This window comes from Biomphalaria glabrata, chromosome 15 (assembly GCF_947242115.1).
Source record: "Biomphalaria glabrata chromosome 15, xgBioGlab47.1, whole genome shotgun sequence".
Classification (NCBI taxonomy): domain Eukaryota; kingdom Metazoa; phylum Mollusca; class Gastropoda; family Planorbidae; genus Biomphalaria; species Biomphalaria glabrata.
The window spans coordinates 6,915,505-6,933,305 of NC_074725.1; the positions used below are offsets into that span (position 1 = coordinate 6,915,505).

General features: G+C 34.9%; 1 protein-coding gene across 3 annotated transcripts; it reads left to right on the forward strand.

Moving 5' to 3' along the window:
* Positions 1-99: 99 nt before the first annotated feature.
* LOC106062320 (toll-like receptor 4) lies at positions 100-16,606 on the forward strand. 3 transcript variants are annotated; one of them, XM_056012164.1, is made up of 5 exons: positions 100-662; positions 7,900-9,952; positions 12,179-12,330; positions 14,839-15,002; positions 15,860-16,606. In XM_056012164.1, the coding sequence occupies exons 2-5, from the start codon at positions 7,929-7,931 to the stop codon at positions 16,061-16,063; spliced, it is 2,544 nt and encodes an 847-aa protein (XP_055868139.1). In that variant the 5' UTR covers positions 100-662; positions 7,900-7,928; the 3' UTR covers positions 16,064-16,606. The 3 variants fall into 3 exon arrangements, with proteins under 3 accessions (XP_055868139.1, XP_055868140.1, XP_055868141.1); XM_056012165.1 differs by having other exon boundaries at positions 101-546; XM_056012166.1 differs by lacking the exon at positions 100-662 and adding an exon at positions 982-1,176.
* Positions 16,607-17,801: the final 1,195 nt, after the last annotated feature.

Sequence of the window (17,801 nt, forward strand, 5' to 3'; positions counted from 1 at the left end):
ATGGTAACCAAAAAAGAATTGCCCACCCTCTAATAGAGTAGCTTTTATGCAATTATATGTATGTATTATATGTACATGTCTGGGGGGGGGGGGGTTGTGTGTGTGTAGAGTACATCAACACCAACACATCTAGCTCATTTAGACTGTTAACACACCTTTTAAACTATCACACAAGTAAACGTACTTAAGGAGGCTAACACACCATTTCATGTATCAAGTAAGACCATTTTGCCTATCAGAGAGGTCAATTGAATGAAAAGTAGCGATAATAAACTTCCTGATAGCTAAAAGTAAAATTCTGACTTCAAATGGGAATAGCTAACGTGTTCTACAAGTGCGTTCAAAATGTTGTTTTGACAACTAAAAAAGTGCTAAATATCTTTTTTATTTTTAAATTATCCCTTGTAAAAGAACGAAACTATTTATATCATCGATTGAAGATTGAAACAATTGCGAAGTTAAATAAAGAAAGGAGCTAACCTTTTTAAACGAAGAAATCTATTGAAGAATTTAAATTAAACATTTATGAGCCAGATACATGGAAAGGTGATATTGTGTTACTTTTGATGTGTTATATCTGCATGTAATATTATATAATATTCACACCAGAAGAAAAAAAGAGAAAGTGATTATAAAACTTAATAAAATGTTGTTCTTGAAAGGTAAATATGCCTCAATTACATTGCGTCTTTATTTTTATAACCAATAGTAATGTATTATAAGAAATGATCACGTGAAGCATTTGTATTTTAGAGAAAATTTTAATTATACATTTTTTGAAGCCATAAAAAAAGAGAAATAATAATAATAATAAATTGCATGAATGTTTAAGCCTATGTTCTCTGCAAATTAAATTAGTGGTGCCAAAATATCAGAATGGACAGGACAACATATTGTATCCTGTAGTGTATGCAACAAAGGCAATAGAAATGGGGAGGGGGGGGGGGAAATAATATTTGTCAAATTAATCACTGTCAATTCTGAATCTGGATTACTCAAACTCAAAGAAGGTAGAATTTTCAATTTGCTTCTGTGTACCTGTTTTCCCATAGAGAAAAGTGTTCCGATCCAATTTAGTTCATACACAACATATGTGGCGTAAGAAATATATGTGTATGTGCTTAGAAGGACTGAAATGAATCAAAGGACTAAAGAGATTCTAAATGTAATTTTTAAGTAAGATCTGAAAGTATTTTTTTTAAATTCTACATTGCTACAGCTATCTATTTCAATGTCTGTCATATCGTCAAAAGTGTAATATTTTTTAAAGTTAACTTTGTTTTCAACCATTAACATGTTTGTTGGAGAGCTTGTAGGTAATACAGATAACCTCTACATTATTGATTTGCACGAAAACCTAATAAAATATCTTATCTTCTTATCTAATTTAATACAGACGTTACTTCAAAAAAGAAGATGATTACGTCCTACGCGTCATGCATTTAGTCATGCATATTAACCAATGACTTAAATTCTGCCAAGTCACTGGTTTTCCTGGATAGCCCAGGCAACCCATTCCATGCTCTAATAGCACTAGGGAAGAAGGAGTATTTGTACAAATTTGTCCTAGCATATGGGACGAGGAATGTGCCTTTATCTTTGTGTCTTTCAGAGTATTTTATAAAATTTTGTTTTTGTATTTGAAGATTATGGTTCAGTGTTTTATGTATGATTGCTACTTTACTTTTGAGCCTTCTGTCCTGAAGACTTTCTAAATTTAGTGATTTTACTAAAGGTGTTACTCTAGTCAAATGTGAATATTCGTTTGTTATGAATCTCACTGCTCTATTTTGTGTCTGTTCCAGTTTCTTAATGTTTTCTTGAGTTGAGGGGTCCCAAACGGAGGATGCATATTCTATTATTGGTCTAACCAAGGTTAAATAACATTTTAGTTTTATGTTCTTATTTGATTTATAGAAATTTCTTTTAATAAATCCTAATGCTTTGTTTGATTTTTTTGTAGTTTCATCAATATGTGGATTCCATGACAGTTTTTCATTTATTATAACACCTAGGTATTTTGCGTTTTTAGTCTGTGTTACTGGTTTGCCATGAATAAGATAAGTGGAATTAATTTGTTTTAGTTTTTTTGTTACTCTTAACAACTGACATTTTTCTGGGTGGAAAGACATGCTCCAATTTGATTCCCATTTCTGTAATTCATCTAATTCTCTTTGTAAAATATCTGTGTCTTGTGTTGTTTTTATTGTTCTATATATTATGCAATCGTCTGCAAATAATCTGACTTTTGTTCCTGAACTAATGCAATTTGGTAAATCATTTATGTAAATTAAAAATAGTAGTGGACCCAAGACTGTTCCTTGAGGTACACCTGAGTTTACTGTTATCGGTGTTGATTTAGAGCCATTTATTATTACAGTTTGTTCTCTCCCTATCAGAAAATCTTTAATCCACTGATGCAGTGGACCATTAATGCCGAAATATTTTAATTTTTTAAGCAAACTATGGTGGTGAACTTTGTCAAAAGCCTTAGAAAAATCTAGTAAGATAGCATCTATTTGTTCACTATTATCTAAACCTTTTGAAAAATCATCAATTAGTCCTATTAGTTGTGTTTCTCATGATCTATATTTCCTAAAGCCATGTTGGTATGGTGTGAGAACATTATGTTTGTCTAAGTGGTTTATGATGTTGCTACATATTATGTGTTCTAGGATTTTACATGTGATGCTGGTAAGTGATACTGGTCTGTAGTTTCCTGGGTCAGATTTTTCTCCTTTTTAAATAGTGGGGTGACATTAGCTTCTTTCCAGTCCTTTGGTACACTGCCCTGGTTAAGTGAAGCCTGAAAGAGTATTTTGAACACTGGGGCTAGCTCATTGCTTAGTTCTTTGAGTAATCTAGCTGGAATACCATCAGGTCCAGATGCTTTATTTGGTTTGGTGTTGGCTAATAGTTTTTGAATTCCATTTTCTTGTACTTCTATATCTTCTATGTTGTCTACTTGGTTCAAAATCAGTAATATGTCTTTGTCTCCTGGGGCTGAGAATGCTGATGCAAAGTATTTGTTTAGGATGTTTGCTTTAGTTTCATTATCATTATGTATTATGTTATGTTCATCTTTTAATGGTCCTATGCCTGTTGTTTCCATTTTCTTAGACTTAATGTATGACCATAGGTTTTTGTTGTTATCTTTAGATATTACATTGTTTATGTATTCACTCTGCAGCTGTCTGCTTACTTTTTGGGTTAAGTGTTTAATTTTTATATATTTTTTGTAAACTCTTTCCGCATTAGTTTCTTTAAATTTTCTATATAGGTTTTCCTTCTGTTTACAAAGCTTCTTTAGTCTATTATTAAACCAGCATTTATTTATTTTGTTTGATGCGTATTTAGTTGGTATATGATTTTCTATAATGCTTTTAAGATGGTTTTTAATGAAATTCCAGAGGTCATCGACTGGTTGGTTAATGTCTTTTTCTAATAAGAAATACTCTGAAAGACACAAAGATAAAGGAAAATTCCTCGTTTCATATGCTAGGACTAATTTATGCAAGTGATCCTTCTTCCCTAGTGCTGTTAGAGCATGGAATGGGTTGCCTGAGCCAGCCAGACGTGGCAGAATTTTAGTCATTGGTTAACATGCATGACTAGATGCATGATGCGTAAGACGTAATTATCTTCTTTTTTGAAGTAACGTCTGTATTTTATAAGATAAGCTAAGAGTAACCACTTTATGCTCAGTGCGCTGTCACCGATGCCTTCCAGTAAAGTCTATACAAAACCAAAACCTAATAAAGTACTCAGAAAGACACAAAGGCACATTTATTATTCCATTTGCTAGGACAAATTGTACAAATGCTTTTTCTTCCCTAGTGCTTCGAGCAAGGAATGGGGCTGCCTGAGTCGGCCAGGAAAGCAAATGAATTTATATAGTTCGTCCATCGTGGTTCGATGATGACCACTTTAATTAATTGATTAACATGCATGACAAGATTGACCTAGGAACATGCGTAGGACGTAATCATCATTTTTTTTTTTGAAGTAACGTCAGTATTTTATAAGATAATTATTTCAACGTTGGACGTTCTAATTTCTGAAATTTGAAATCCCTGTCTTCGGCAGGGAGGGGACACGGTGGCTGAGTGGTTAAGCGCTTGGCTTGCGAACTTGGGGTCCTGGGTTAAAATCTCAGTGCAGACTATGATTTTTGAATTTATGTTTTTTAGGGCGCCCCTGCTTCCACCCAATTCCAATGGTTACCTGACTTTAGTTGGGGAAAGTAAAGGCGGTTGGTCATTGTGCTGGCCACATGACACCCTGCTCTTTTTACAAAAAAAAAACAACAGATGACCTTAACACCATCTGCTCTATAGACCTGGGGGAACGTTAGTTGTTTTTTTTACTTTTTTTTTTCTGCAGGGTTTGAACCCAAAACCCTTTGGTTTGATATTTATTTATAAAGGTTTTGAGTGTTTCACGAACTGTGTTCCGCGGAACGTTAGTTTTCCGGAAGGCCGGAATAGATATTCCATGAACTACTAGAATAATTAGGCCACGTCTTAAATTAATCTCTCTAAAGAAAAAAAATAAGCAAAGTGTTCCGCTAAATACTTAGAATTTGCGAAGTGTTCCGTTATAGAAAAAAATTTGGGAAACGCTGGTCTAATAAATGTAACAGAAGTAAAAGATTATATCAACTAGGTATTACTCATGATCATCCGGAAGTGTTTTGCTTAAAAACTTAGAATGCATATTGTTTACAGATAGTTAAAAAATTCATCTAAAAATGATTTTCAAGTCAGTTTATGCTAATCCACAACCGTACATGTGTCAACTAGATTGATTGTCGCCAAAAATAAACTATGAATGATTATAACTGACCTCAAGGGCCGCCGGTGAGTTTGTGTTTGACATAAACTCTATTTTTTTATTATTTTGTTGTGTTGTTTTTGTTTTTAGTTGATCACTTGTTTTAATGAACGTAGCTATCGCTTTAACTGGGCGGGGTCGTCTGCCTACAAAACCATTCTGGCAAACTTAGACTTCCTATACCTGAAATAGACCTACTTCCTTTATCCTTTAAGTCCTAAACTCAAACCTGACTTAGTTACGCTTACAAATAGCGTCCCACTACCGCATCACAGGTTCTACTTAATGAGTTGACTCTTGTTTCAGTATAAAATTAAATATTGTAATTTAAGATTGCCTCGATGCTAATTGAAACCATCATTATTTTTAAATGCTATATTTAAACTAGTATACACTAACATACTGTTATAACTCTGCCATGCGCACCGCCAACTAGGCTAGTGCAGAAGGTGCGCACTTCTAGAAACCAGACTAGGAAGGATGTTTACATTAGGAAGAAGAACGATTTCCGCCCAAGTCTATGACCGATATGAAGATGCTGTGCTCAAGGCAGATGTCCTATGTGTTTGTTATGTCTCCATGTAAATAAACATCTATGTCTCGTTGAGTTGCTTCTCTTCAGTTATTACAATAAAGAGGTGTAGTAAGGGGAGGGCGAGGGGGCACGATGACCCAGGCCTCATCCAGTGGCGTAGCTAGGGTACGCAAAATGCAGGGGCCCCAAAAGCGGTCTAGCCCCCCGGGCCCCCAAACGATGGAAAATTCCTAGCTACGCCCCTGGCCTCACACTCAGGGGGAGCCACAAGCAAAAAAAAAATAAAAATTATTGTAGATATTTTAGTTCGGTTATACATTCTAAGGTTATTTGTATTCTATTATAAGCCTATATTTCTATTTGATGTTCATGGAAAATGGGGGTGGGCGGCGCCAATAAAGTTTCTAGCCCCGGGCGCACGTTTTTGTTCACTACGCCTCTGCTAACATAACCTTTTAAAAACTATTGTTATTGTCTATTTATTTTGTATTATGTAAGGAGCACGCTGAGGGTGATACATGACTCATCTAGGAACACGGAAACTCAAAGTGGACTGATTGTTTCAGTGGGTTTTTTTGGGATGTTGTTTTTTTTTACTTTTTCCTTAACGGAACACTTCATACATACTTAGTATTCAGCGGATCACTTTTGTAGAGAGAGGACATCACGTGGTTGCCAACTATTTTAATCTTCCAGTAGTTGGTGGAACAAATCAGGCCTTGCGGAACACTAGGGTTCCACTGAGCACAGTTTGGGAAACACTGATTGAAACGCATGATAGGCTACGAAAACAACGTAATAAGAAAATCACTTTAAATAATGTAGAAGTGTTCTAATACAGAGCACTATGAGGTTTAAGCACCTAGTGTGACACAAGAAGGTTTTACAAGGAGCAGCCATTTATAAATCACTATAATTTTAAAATCAATTCATGTACATTGAAACACGGTACCCATTAGAGTTAGGTGGACTTAGGGGCGCCACAAAAAATCCCGAAATTCAAAATCCCAGTCTACACCGAGATTCGAACCCAGGACTCCAGGTTAGGGAGCCAAGCGCTTAACTACCCAGCCACCGCGTCACCTGACACACATATAACTTGAGACATATTACTTAATTTGAACAAGTAGACAACATAGGAGATATAGCAGTACAATAAATGGGATCCAAAAACTATTAGCGAACATTAAACCAATTAAAGCATCTGGACCTGATGGTACACAACTATTTTTAATTTACATAAATGGATTACCTAATTGCATTAGTTCAGAAACAAACGTCAGATTATCTACAGACGATTGCATACTATATAGAACAATAAAAACAACACAAGATACAGGAATTTTACAAAGAGAATTAGATGAATTATAGAAATTAAATCAAATTGGAGCAGAAAAATGTCAGTTATTAAGAGTAAACAAAAAAATAAAACAAATTCCACTTATCTTTTTCACAGACTAAAAATGCAAAAATACCTAGGTGTTATAATAAATGAAAAACTGTCATTGAATCCCCATATTGATGAAAATATAAAAATTCAAACAAAGCATTAGGGTTTATTAAAAGAAATTTCTATAAATTAAATAAGAACATAAAACTAAAATGTTATTTAACCTTGGTTAGGCCGATAATAGAATATGCATCCTCTGTTTGGGACCCATCAACTGACGAAAACATTACGAAACTGGAATAGACACAAAATAGAGCAGTGAGATTTATAACTAACGAATATTCACATTTGTCTAGAGTTCTAGAGTAACATCTTTAGTAAAATCAATAAATTTAGAAAGCTTTCAGGAGAGAAGACTCAGAAGTAAAATAGCAATTATATCACAAAAACTCAACTATAATCTTCAAATACAAAAACAAAATCTAATAAAATTCTCAGAAAGACACAAAGATAAAGGCACATTTATTCGTTCCATATTCTAGGAAGAATTTGTACAAATGCTCCTTCTTCCCTAGTGCTATTTGAGCATGGAATATCTGATCTAGCCAAGAAAACCAGTGACTTGGCAAAATTTAAGTCATTGGTTAACATGCATGACTAGATGCATGACGCGTAGGACGTAATCATCTTTTTTTTGTGTGTTTTATAAGATAAGAAGAAGAAGATAAAAAATATGAAAATTAATTAATAGGTTAATAAACCATTTGATAAATTAATCGAGCAATGGCCTTTAATTTGTATATCATTAAATTTAAAATGAAATTTCTTTACTATTCAAACAAATATTATGGCCCCTCAAAACCTTTCCTTAAATTTTGGGCCTGCTTATTTATTAGTTACCCACCTGCCTATAATTTGCAAATCATGACAAATTGATTCACTTTGATAAATTTCCCTCACATTTCGCTTAAACGTTTTCTATATATTTTCTTTCTCATATAATATAATCCATTATTCTGGTCTAGAATTCATAATTTAAGCAAAAAGCTCATTCTTGTAATCAAGTATTTAACTCTTTCATAGGTTATTAAAACTTTTTAAAATTGTATTTTATGTTTACAATATAATGTTTATCTTTCAGTACCCTGAACAATTTGTCAAGTCATAAAAATGCTACTTCATTTCTTATGCATTGTCTTGTCTTCGAATTGTATTACGGGAGAAGATAATTCATTCTCGTACTACAACGCAGACAATATCGGCTGGAGCAGACGAATCTTGTTTAAAGGTCAATGTCAGTGTACAGATATTGCCTGTAACTGTTCAGGTCAAGGGCTTTCCACTGTCCCAAAGAATCTGTCAGCCTCTATTCGAGTTCTAGACTTGTCCAACAACATAATCTCTAATCTGTCTTATGGCTGCTTCTGTAGATACACTGAGCTGCAGTATTTAAATATATCTTCAAACAATATCGCTAAACTTCAAGTGGGATCTTTTGCAAGCTTAAACAAACTTCTGGAACTTAATTTGCGAGAAAACAAGTTGTGTTACAACAATCTCACTTTTCCTAAAGGCGTTTTCGGTGATTTAACCTCGTTGTTACTCTTAAAATTGGACGAAAACTCGGACCCTTCGACTTGTGAGAACTCGAATTATCCAGACGACAGTTTTGCTAATCTTACTCGCCTGAAGGTCTTACACTTGGATGGGTTGAATAATCAAACGTTAGGTCCTGGATTTAGAGCATTGGTAACTCTAGAAAATTTGACATTATCTAGCAACAAAAAAAAGTTTTGCAATTTAATTTCTTTATATAATGACACATTTCTGAACGTTGGTCGTATTAAACTGTTGGATATAAGTCATTGTAAACTTGTAGGCAGTGCAATGGAGAATGGTTCTTTGGTGCCTTTAAAGAATTTGACGGTTCTTGACATGAGCTACAACTTTCTAATTGAAATGTTTGCTTTTAGCTACGTCATACGAGAGATACGTAATTATAAATTGGAAATTTTAAAAATCAATTTCATAAGACCTGGTTATGCAACTCCTTTCACTATTGGCAGGACCTTAATTGACTGTTTACCAAGATCTTTAACTTATCTGGAAGCTGATGGCTGTAATTTTATATCCGTGGCAACCAAAAGCCTATCTTTTCTTCCCAGTAATCTTAGGTATCTAAGTTTAAAAAATAATCGTTTATCTCATGGGTATTACATCAAGGAACTGAACCATTTGGCGCATTTGGAAGAGATTGATTTGAGAGGAGGAAATTTGAACGACTTTCCTGATACGTTGTTCAATGGAGAATTTCAGTGCAGCCAGTCGGAAAATTCAATTTCACTGCAAAAGGATTTCATTTTCAAGCTACCGCCAAAAGTTACCAGAATTAATTTATCGATTTACGGACTGTCGTACATACTGAAAAGCCTAAAAGTAGATCCCAATAATTCGTTAGAAGTGTTAAATATTAATAACAATTATTTTCCATTTTTAATTGGCCCGATTGCTGGCCTTAACCAGTTGAAATCATTGAACCTTTCTCATTGTTCAGTTAAAAACATCAGTGATAATTTTTTTATGAACTTTAGCAGCCTGGACCAGTTATTTCTTGGGCATAACACTTTAGGTGATTTTTTAATCAATTCTCACTACAACATCACTCCATTCATTTATTTGAAACAACTCACGAGGCTAGACTTGTCTTACAATGGGTTAACCAAAGTTTACCGAAATTTGTTGAGTGGGTTAAATGCACTGCAAGAGCTTCATATGGAAGAGAACATTATGTGGGACTTTAACATTACCATAGATCACATGTCCAACTTGAGGCTGATCGATCTAAGTCACAACCAGATCAAAGAACTGCCTCTTCACGTAAGGGAACATATTGATAACCTTACAAAGGACCCCAAAAAGGAAATACTAATTGATCTTTCATTTAACCCTATCCGCTGTGAGTGCCAGTACCTGGATATGATTCTATGGATGGTCTCTTCAAGAGCATTCAACCCCGCGTTTGAGAACTACATGTGTGTATATCCGGACGGGTCCTACAAAATCATCGAAGATGCCTACGAGGAGACCCTACAGTACCTGAACCACGCATGCGCAGACAACTATTCAGTGTTGCTCGTAGTTATATTTAGTACCTTGACTATGATTATTTTGGTGATTGCTGGAATTTTGTACAGGTAATGTCTTTCTTTCCTTGCTTGTTGTTTTGATTGTTGCCATTGTGTTTTTTTTTAATTTTTGAACTAAATTGAGGTCACATACATTTTGTTGACAAAATAATAGTTTTAAATGTTTAAGTTTTACCCTAAAAGTTACCCATTAAAATGAGGTATACAAAAACTATCTCTATAGCGCGTAATTCATTGGAGAATAACTGTGTAAATGAAATATATAAGTTTTAAAACCTTTAAATAAAGCTTAAGACTAAGGGCGCCACTCTATCCCATGTATATTACTTTATAAATTGTAAAAAAACAAACGGCCCCGCGAATCTTATCGTGATAGAAGCCCTGTGAAGCGCTGTGGTATAGAAATTAAATAAAGCTTAACACTTAGGGCGTCACTCAATTGCATGCATATTACTTTATAAAATTATTTAAAAAACTACAAAGAGAGTTTGTGTCGCTTGAAAGAAGCCCTGTGAAATGCTGTTGTATGAAAACACCATTAGTAAAAGCCCTTATCTTAGAGACACTTCAGCACAGAAGACTACAAATTTAAGAAGAAATACACAAAACACTAAACAATAATTTAGAAATACAAAAATATATATATATATAAAGGCGCATTTCTTATTCCATATTATTGGAAAAATTCTTACAAGTGCTCCTTCTTCCCTAAAGCCATTAAAGCATTGGTCGGGTTGCCTGAATCAGCCAGAAAAAAATATTGACATAGCGGAATATACGCCTTAAATTCACTTGTATGACTAATACAAGGATACGCATAGGACGTAATATCTTTCTTGTAAGAGCGTCTGTACTATAGAAGATCAGAAGCTATAACGTAGAGTTACAAATTCTAATTGCGTTGTATATATCCCTCACCCAGGCCTCTGTCACACATGGTTAAAATTAGCTTGTTTGTAGTTTAATCTTGTTGGCCTCCTGCTGGAGTAAACACTATGATTCATCTCATTGAATAATTTCTCATGTGACTGCAGAGACCCCATTTTCGTAAGTTTAGCCTAGGTGTCACTCGCTATACTCACATCGGACTCTGATTTGTTCTATAAAATACTTTCATAACCATATTTTAACAGTTTGCAAAAGTGTGGGTATAAATATATAAATGTAAATTCCTAAAAATATATCATTCATTCTTAACGTTATCTCCCTTACATTGAAGTGTACTGTATGAACAAAAAAAGGTTACATAATTAGTTTAAAAACAAACAGTTGCTTTAGAAAAAATTGAAACGAAGACCTCAAATTATCGTGAAACCAGAATTTCGATAGTTTTTAAAGTCTCTTGGATGACAGACGGTTGGACGTACAGACAACGGTTGGACGTACAGACAGACCATCATAATTAATAGTGGCTATTCACCCTTTCAGGGGCCATTAAAATTAATTAATTAGGTCTATCAATGACATACTATTTTCAACTCATTGAGTTACTGACATTGTAGGTCTACTTTTATACATTAAAGATATCGCGTTATCCGTCTGCTGGTCTGATGTATTTGTTTTATTTTTGTCAATGTACTCCCACAAATATTCTGAATAACGCTAATTAGAAAGTTATAACAATAAAAAAAGGTTATATATAAATTAGAGAACGTTTGTTATAAAATAAAAAAGCAAAATATTAAAAAAAATCCTTATCTAAAGATGAAGCACTCCGTCTTTTAAATTCTACAAATAGGTACAAGTTATTTCCCTTATTCGATATCAAACAAAATAATTAACTACCAATAATTGAGTAATTGAGCATTTTTGATTATTGGTTTATGTTTTGTTAGGTACAATAAATAAATGTTTAAAGTATCAACTTGAGTGAAGAATGCGCGAGGCAGATTATTTTTTGCGTTTACGATTATTTAAGGGGACTAAACCCAACACATTTAGCCATATCTATGCATCCTGGGGTATAGTTTCCCTTGTTGCTATTAAACAAAAAAAATTAATTACCAGTCATTAATTGTCTGATTGGTTACTTTTTTTAATTGATTCATGTCTTGTCTATGTCAATGAATAGTTGTGCGAAGTTTCAGCTTGACCGACAATGGGTGTGGGAGAAATAACATGTACACATTTTTTATCAGACAGAGTTAGTTGATTTAAGCTTTGTAAAAATCGAGCAACACTTTTTACAGAACTGTTTCAATATACATATCAGTGTGTGTGTGAGCTTATTGTTTAAATAGCACAAGTTCAAGGTTATTTGTCCATCTAATGCAGATTTCGATGGCACTTGAGGTATTTGTACTACGCGGCTTACCTGAAGGTCAAGGAAGGTCACCATAACCAGGAGACGAGAAGCTATGTTTACGACGTATTTGTATCTTATGCTCATCAAGATGAAACATTTGTAGTGCAACGTCTGATGCCGGGTAAGTCTAGTTCAAGTCAAGTTCATAGCTTTAAAGATTTTTTTTTTACTTTTAACATTCAATGGACCTCATTCACCAATCGTAAATAAACAACCTTTAGTCACGTGATCTTATTGATAAAACAATGGAAAAAACTGTCACGTGACAACCATCATGAATTTAACATTAGATCGTAAATTATATAGAAGAGATAGAGCACCACGTGGCTAAATGTTGTTTGTTTACGATTGGTGAATGAGGTCCATTGATCCACCAGCTACTTAATGTCTGATGGCAAGTTAGGTGTAGTCTATCAGTGTAGTCTATCAGTGTAGTCTATCAGTGTAGTCTATCAGTGTAGTCTATCAGTGTAGTCTATCAGTGTAGTCTATCAGTGTAGTCTATCAGTGTAGTCTATCAGTTAAACACTCGATGGATCCAGTTTCCGAAGGGTCTATGGAGTTGTCGAATCACTTGATTCATGGTTCATTCCCTGGCCAGGACTGTTCTTTTTGTCGCTCAATTTAATTAATCATTTACTTTAATTTAAAAAAAAAAAGGACCCTAATGCTGCCTTATTTATAGTTAATATGCTTGAATCTTTTTATTATAAACTGGCTTAAACATTCTTTAATATTTTTTCTACTTGCTTAAATTCTAGTGTTATATCTGTTTTACACATAGTTCCGAGTAAAATGGTAGTTGAACTTTATTTTATTGCTGGGCTTCTAGCACGTACCACAGGACCATAAATAGCTTTAGATAAGGTCGATGAAACGTTAGATACGGTCAATGAAACTTCATATTGTTTGATAAGGTCAATGAAACATATTGTTAGATAAGGTCAACGAAATATCATTTTGTTAGATAAGGTCAATGAAACATTATACTGTTTGATAAGGTCAATGAATCATCATATCGTTAGATAAGGTTATTGGACTATCAAAGTTAGATAAGGTCAATGAAACTTCATGATAAGTGTGAAATAGACATTGGTATTTCAAACTGAAAAATGTTTGTCACTTTAGATTTTAGATGTTAGTACGAGCGAGGGGAGATAATTGGCTTAAAATGGCAAGCAATGGTCCATTTGTGAAAGTAGAAAGTATAAATAGGTTCTGTAGTAGGGAAAACACTTATTTCATACCACAGATACAGTCCATACTGTATACGCTAACAAGGCGAACTTATTTCTGTTGTGTTATTGTGATGATTGCTGTTTATTTATTACTTGGTAGTTCTTCTTATATTAATTATTGTTATGGTTCAAACAGAATCATCTTGTCGGAGATAATATAAATGACTTGAGAACACACTGAAGAAACATCTGTCTTCTCTTTTAACTTATTTATTAAACTTCTTTCAATTACACATAGTCGAAGATTCTCATTTCAATAACAACCTGACTTAAACATCTTCAACAAATGAAACTCTCTAATAGTACAACTTGACATAACTTGTTATTGAAACAACTTGATGATACAAATTCAATTAATGTAACTTCAACTACTGGACCCCCCAAGCGTCTAAACCTAAGACTGTTACTATAAAAAAAATCGTTACAATGCGAGGACCTGACTAACTAACTTTCTCCTTATTTATACTTTTCTAAATCGTACTTCCCAGAATCATAGGATCTGCTCCCCTAAATATTTTGTTAACTGTGGCCTTCTAGAAACTGACCAATGCTATTTTCCCCATGACCTCATTCGCTGATTGGACGATAATAATTAACGTGTTTCCTCTGGTCATCTATGACCCGACCTCGGCTTCTAGAAACTTGTTCACAGTATCGACTCGTGATCGTTATCTCGCCTGATATTTGCTTTATTGAACTATCAATATCTAGAGGGAAGATTGAACATTATATGTAAAAGTAAAGTAAAGTATCCCCCCCTCTCAGACCTTGCAGTTTACGACACAGATAATGATGTCAAGCTCATCTGTATCTTAGACCAACCGTTAACGAGCAGGGTGACAAGTGGCTGGCACAACGACGAACCGCCTTTACTTTCCCCAACTAAAGTCAGGTACCCGATAAAATTTGATCTCTTTAGAATTCTGAAATTAAAAATCCCGGTCTACACTTAGATTTGAACTCTGAACCTCTCGGTTCCGAAGCCAAGCGCTTTACCAAACTCTTGAAGAATAAAAGTTTCTGGATATGCTATTAATACGTAGTAAAACTACATGATCTTTTAATTTGAATGGTCTGTTAAGGTCACGTAATTAGCTTATGTTTTTATGTATTGTTCTTTTTTTTAATGGGTACTCATGCAACTAATTCTCAACACATAACCTATGTTACAAGATCATGATAGTGAATTCGATGTTAAATATATATATATATATATATATATATATATATATATATATATATATATATATATATATATATATATATATATATATATATATATGATTGCAAATTAGATAAGAGATTAGAGAACAGATTACAAACAATAAACATTCGTATTGTGTTTAAGTCTTGTGTTCACTAAGAGTTACCTTTATGTTTCCTACTTTCAGAGTTGAGTAACAGGGGCCTGAATGTTTTCGTCCATGGCAGAGACTTTGTTGTGGGGCACTACATCGCATCCAATATCCTGACAGCCATCAGAGAGAGTAGAAAGACTCTTGTGGTACTCACCAAGAACCTCATTAACAGCACCTGGTGTAATTATGAGCTTCAGGTGATAGTTTCAAGGCATTACTTTTAGCTGTTAAACGTAGACTTAGATATCTAGGCTAACCCCAGTTATCTAGGTTACCTCTTAGACCTCTAGGTTACCTCTTAAACCTCTAGGCTACCTCTTAGACCTCTAGGCTACCTCTTAGACATCTAGGCTACTTCTTAGACATCTAGGTTACCTCTAGACATCTAGGTTACCTCTTAGACCTCTAGGTTGCCTCTTAAACCTCTAGGCTACCTCTTAGACCTCTAGGCTACCTCTTAGACATCTAGGCTACTTCTTAGACATCTAGGTTACCTCTAGACATCTAGGTTACTTCTTAGACATCTAGGTTACCTCTTAGACATCTAGGTTACCTCTTAGTCCTCTAGGTTACATCTTAGACCTCTAGGCTACCTCTTAGACATCTAGGCTACTTCTTAGACATCTAGGCTACTTCTTAGACATCTAGGCTACCTCAAGACATCTAGGTTACCTCTTAGACATCTAGGCTACCTCTAGACATGTAGGTTATAAATCTCCAGTTTACCTCTACAGCTCAATGTTACCTCCAGGTTACCCCTGGACATCCAGTTTACATCTACACCTCTAGATTACCTCTTAGAATTCTAGATTACCTCTAAACATCTAGACTAACTTTTAGATCTCTATGTTATCTCTAGACCTCTTGGCTACCTCTAAGAACTCTATGTTACATTTAGACCTTTAGATTACTTTTTAGACCTCTAGGTTACCATTAAATCTTAAGGTTACTTTTAAATATTTTGAAGTATCTTTGTAATGATAGTAAATGAGATATTAATTGAAAACCTTTGTGACAATTTGAATTTACTATCTTTTTTTTTCTTTTTGCTCAGATGGCCAACATGGAGTCAGTTCACACTGGACGCCAGGTGTTGGTGTTTTTGATTAAAGATTCTTTAGACATCACTGACCTCAAAACTGACCTTCTGTATCACATCAAGAACAATACGTACATTGACTACCCACATGGGCCCAGAGAAATAGGGCTCGCCTTGAACTTATTCTGGGATAAGCTGAGCCTAGATCTTAAGAACTAAATCGAGTCTGAAATAAGAATATAATGGCTATAAGAATGAACTCATCCTGGAAGAAGAATTGAATGGCAATGTGAACTAGTTCTACCCTTTCATGACAGAAATATAATTTCGAGCATCAATTTATTGTATCTTATCATCTTATCTTATATATTACAGACGTTACTTCAAAAACGAAGATGATTACGTCCTACGCGTCATGCATTTAGTCATGCATATTAACCAATGACTTAAATTCTGAAAAGTCACTAGTTTTCCTGGCTACCTCAGGCAACCCATTCCATGCTCTAATAGCACTAGGGAAGAAGGAGTATTTGTACAAATTTGTCGCATTTTACCCAAAGTCAATTTGAATGGTGAAAGCAGAATGGGAGTGGTAAAAGATGGCGATAAGTCTTGTTTGAAGTCATTCAAATTTGTTTCAGTTTAAGTATTTAAGGGGACGAAACCCTAAATATGTAGTCGTATGTGAATAATGAAGGCTTAATTTCCCTTGTTTGTGTTGAACAAAATAATAAATTACCAGTAATTAAATGACAAATGTATTAATTTGTTGCTTTATTCATGCTTTGTTTACACCAATGATTTATTGCGCAATGTTTAAACTTAATCCGAAAATGAGTGTGTGACGTATAGCGTGTACAAACGTTTTTACCAGACAGACAGAGTGAGTCGATAAAAGCTGTACAGCTGTCCACAACGATTAGCCTATTGAAACGTTTTAAGTGTGGCGTGATGTCAATCTTTCATGGTTCGCAGATCTCGGGATAGAGAAGTTTCGCAGCCATGCTCCTCTAAAGTGTATAATTATCGGCATGCCGGATTTAAGTTGGTGAGTGCTCCAGGACAGGATTATTGGTGAAGGCATCTACACTCTTTCCAAAGCTTTAATAAAAATCCACGTATTAGTAATTAAGTAGGCAAGATTTATATATATTATATATATATTAGAAGAAAGAAATTCAATCTCATAAAAAAATGTTTTTTAGATATTCAATATGTATACTTTAGTACAGGCCCTGGGTTGACGCTGTAAGCCTGGAGCTGCTACAAGCTGACTCTTATGACAGTGTTGCCCAACGTAAGATTAGAAGTTATTTTCTCTATAGGCTACATGTGAAAAAAACGTTAAAGTTTCTGACCCGTGGGAATTCTGCCTTCCCTTAAATCCTGAGAAAAGTCAAGGCCTTGAGCTGGCCTAATTCCATTCATCACATACCGCTTACAGAGAAGATCCTCTCTTGCAAAAGCCCTTGACAGAAACCCTGCTGTCTTGCGTAGTGCATAAATGTCGCCATACAGGTCGAGAATTTTGGGTTTCCCAGACCTGTTGAGACGGAGATCAGCAAGTCTGGGGCAGTCAAACAGAATATGAGGCACGGTTTCCTCTTCTTCCCCGCAGCGGGGGCACCGTGAATCAAAATTTGGCCATAGCCGCGAGAAATATGAGACAACAGGACAGTGGCCTGTCCTGCACTGTGCTATAATAGCTTGCTCAGGCCTGGACAGCCTCCACCACGGGGAAGTGCGGTCAGGGCGCCTCATGCACTCCCAGACTCCACGGGCTTTTTTGGGACTTGTCCCAGCACTCAAACCACTTTTCCATTTCTGTTTTTTGTTGTAAAGTTCATCTGTTTTTGTGGCCTACGGTTAGCGAGGGTGTCATGTAGCCAGCACAACGACCAACCGCCTATACTTTTCCCCAACTAATGTCAGGTACCCATTAGAGCTGAGTTGACTC